General features: G+C 41.3%; 1 protein-coding gene across 1 annotated transcript in view; it reads left to right on the forward strand.

The window, feature by feature from the left end:
- The window catches only part of LOC123136577 (flavin-containing monooxygenase FMO GS-OX-like 8), a 3,016-nt gene extending 2,446 nt beyond the window's left edge, over positions 1 to 570 (forward strand). Inside the window, exon 4 of the mRNA XM_044555984.1 lies at positions 165 to 570. Within this exon, the coding sequence (XP_044411919.1) occupies positions 165 to 425 (261 nt within the window). The 3' untranslated portion in view covers positions 426 to 570. The remainder of the gene's footprint in view (positions 1 to 164) is intronic.
- Positions 571 to 3,813: the final 3,243 nt, after the last annotated feature.

Below are 3,813 nucleotides of genomic sequence, written 5' to 3' on the forward strand. Positions count from 1 at the left end.
CTCTACCATACTAGTTTTTGTCCCCCCTAACCTTTATATGAACCGTTTCTTAAAAGGTTGATAATTTAGCGAATCCATTAGAGTTTCTCTAGCAACGCGTTTGTACATAGCTAGCCGATCAAGATATTTACCTTGGAGTATTTGTCTGTTCCTTTGATCTGCAGTACATGGATGAGTTCGGAAGCAAGTACTGTGACTTCCCTCGCGTGGAGAGATGGCATCACGAGTTGGTTGTGTCGTTGTTTGCCAACATGAACGACAATCTCGAGACCTTCCGCGACGACTACCATGACAGCGACTCCATCCGCAAGGGTGTGGAAGAGTGGCACTTGTCGGCCCAACAGACCCAAGCTGCTCCTGCTGCTAAAAAGATGTCGCTTGGTCTTTCACGAACAAGCACAGTGGTCTGTGCACACCCTTCGTGACATGGTGTGCCTTCCAGGATTCCGCAGTAATCATCGATATGTTTTACTCGTTTTTGTACTTATATAAATCATACGCCCAGAAATGCTATAGATAACTTATAAATGCATTTGTGTCATTTGTCATTTGTAGTAATTAAGTTGCACACATACTTGATGCAGGGATTGAGAGATGTTTTTCCACCATTTTTAAAACAAAATGTTTCTCAAACTGTTGAGCACTTGAGTTAGTGATGAGACCTTACAAGTTACAAGATAATTTCTTAGCCATCTTTGATGATTAAGAGGAGAACATTATACTAGAATAAGTCTGCGAAAGGAGACCGAAGTGACATAAAACCAAATCTCAAATTTATGAGTTATAGCACGTGGAATAAATATGGACCCCATATTTTAATGCTATGGTTAGATGTATATACCTTAATTATTCATAGCAGTTGTGGATGCTTGCTAAGTGTATACTCATAAGTATGTGAGTCAATGGTTTTGTAGCACATAAGCTTAGGCTCTATCACAACAACAATAAACAACAAGAGGTAATGCAAGGAATTACGGGTAATAACAACTAGGAGATATTCCATCTGCATAAGAGAAACACATCAAGCTTGCCTTTAGCACAATTAATGATTGACTAGCCACTTGTTGCACTCCTTTTCTTTTACTGAGACTTCAATTCTTGTAACCTTTCAATCAAATAAGCCCAACAACAACAACTCTTTCTATCACTTGTAGTGATTCCTGGCTAATTTCCACGCATTAGTTCATTTTTCTACTCGTTGGGCTCGACACTTTTACTTATCGAAAAGATGTACAATTGACCCCCTATGCTTGTCGTGTATCAAGACTCTTTTCTGGCGGAGTTTCCAGGGGGTGTAACGCTCTTGGTATGTGAAAACCAGTCATTGTGTGAATTTTACACTCATGGTTTCTCTCGTCCAAAGTAGATATTCTCAGATATTTTCTACTTTGTCACTTCAACCTCCCTCATAATTGATATAATTGCAAATATGCACAAATCTCCTTCTTTAGTTGTACCCTCGAAGAAATGGACGTATTTAGGAGGGAGGGAATAAGGACATATACGGAAAGTACAAGAGGAGAGGATCATATCCATATAAAATGGGTTGCCATTGGAATCTCCATAAGTGAAGATGACCAACATTACAAGCGCAGAGGTCGCACTGCCTGCCATTGTCTCTATGATGTCAACACAAGACTCTTTGATATGGGGCTTGAGGTTCAATTCACATGTAGTCATCCTCAAAACACCATTCCGTCCTTAGACACTATATGAAGGAGAAGGAGAAGGATAAGGAGAATACCCCAGCGACTACTCAACCCTTCACCAGTTCCATCATCATCGCTGCCATAGCCGACACAACCACCATGTTCATCTCCCTTTTGATCAAATGCTTGTAATCAAGATCCCATCACAGTAAGCGAGATTTTAAGACGGTTAATCATTCATCTTCAAGTAAACCCATCTACAATGGCTCTTTTGTGTCATCCAATTTCGATAAATGAGTAATATCGTCAAGCTAAGAGTCAATACGCAGCCTTGCGCGCCGTGTACGAGCAGCTATATGATAGCCGGTATGATTTCCTTTACGCATTTATGTTTGTATAATAATTTGTCTCTTGTCTCCTACTCGATCCTAGGACTCACTGGTATCCGATGCACCGACGATCTGTACAAGGGAGTGTGGAAGGCTGTATGGAACACCAGTGATGGTAAAGCTAGTACAATAACCAAAACCAATTCGTTGGAGGGACAACGATGTAGTCACGAATTGGTAACGCAATGGCTATTCTTTAATAATTTAGGTACCCCTGTGAGATTAGGGCCAAGGTTGGATGACTCAATCCTTGATTTAGCATAGTCGGTCGTGGTGTCAAAGGGGTACCTAAATAATAAAATTGTTGAATCATACCCTTGTGAGATTAGGGCCAAGGTTGCATCGCCCACGTATCTAGTTACAACAATTTTATTATTTATTCGTCATACCCTTGTTTATTTTCTATTTTATGATCCCATGCATATTTACACATCTTATTGTTTACAACGGCTACCATCTTCCGATGTGTTTGTGCACTAGCTAATATTGTAGCGCATTTATCCAGAGAACAATGAGTTACACGATAACAAATAATAATAGAAGTGTGTCCTCTATCTTCACTCTAACTTCCTATTTCGATAAAACTAGGTCTCTAGGGAACACAGGTGGTTCCCATCGCTATCTAGCACCAGCGCAGAGTCTTCGACATCATGGTTTGCTCCAGTATGACTCACGCTGGTCTGGAGTTGCAGCGACCAGATCCGCAGCTTGACATGGGCGGTCTGCTGACAGTCGTGGGGGTGTTTTCAGGTGTGTGTGTGGGTGGGGGGGGGGTCCCACCAATTTGCTAGTGCCCTTTTGGCCAGACTTGAAATACTAGCGGATGCAACTATCGAATGAATTGTCTTGAAGATGTTGATTAGAGCATCATTTCATGTACGAGCTGAAAATTCTTCTCCTAAATGTTATTGCTCGGGCTCAGAAGCGACGAACTTGGGTCGTTATCTTGCTGAAGACGTCATATACTTAATGTTGTGTTGGTCTTCATTGACTGGTCACTGCAACCAAGATGGAAATCCTTGTTAAGATGGTCTCTGACTGGCATAGCGATGATGATGCAAGAATGTTTGACTCATCTTCAAGGTGTTGCTGCGGATGAAGTCGACTTAGTCATAGATTAGCACATATGTCCGTGCGTTGCAATGAGAGAGATTTTTTTTTGCGAGAAACAATGGGAAAGATAATTGATGTATCCACCCAAAAAGGTCTCCGCAACGGTGGGTGACAGAGCAAGGAGTTGCGATCTTCTCACTGGACATCTTTGGCCCGCAAAATCGGTGGGGTTGGTCGGCGTGGCAGCAAGCACCCAACTCGTACCTTATGTTTTTTCCTCCGTGCCCGCCCCCATCTCAGGGTTGTGCCTCCCTCCTCATTTGGTAGCTGCTTGGCGACCTTTGGGACATGGTTGCTTCAACCACTCTCTTCTATGACAACGCAACCAGATGATTTAATAATCGCATCGCATAAATTTTGTTTCATTAGCATAATCAGGCATGGATGTCCCTTCTTTATCAGAGTTTATTTTCTTTGGTTATTTTAGCATTCATGCGCCCACGGCTTTTTTTCTAATTAGAGCCAAATAACATATTCTCTTTTATTTGCACTTGCCCATAATTTCTTTCATTTATAGCCAACCAACATAGAATAAACCGCGCTACTAACCAATGGCCATCGCGAATATTTAAGAAAATACTATATCATCAGGTTCGAAACATTTTGATGTTTTAAGTTTGAACTTTCAGAAAAATATGAACTGCCAAATATTCTTTGAAACA

Source organism: Triticum aestivum, chromosome 6B, assembly GCF_018294505.1.
Source record: "Triticum aestivum cultivar Chinese Spring chromosome 6B, IWGSC CS RefSeq v2.1, whole genome shotgun sequence".
In the NCBI taxonomy this organism is placed as follows: domain Eukaryota; kingdom Viridiplantae; phylum Streptophyta; class Magnoliopsida; order Poales; family Poaceae; genus Triticum; species Triticum aestivum.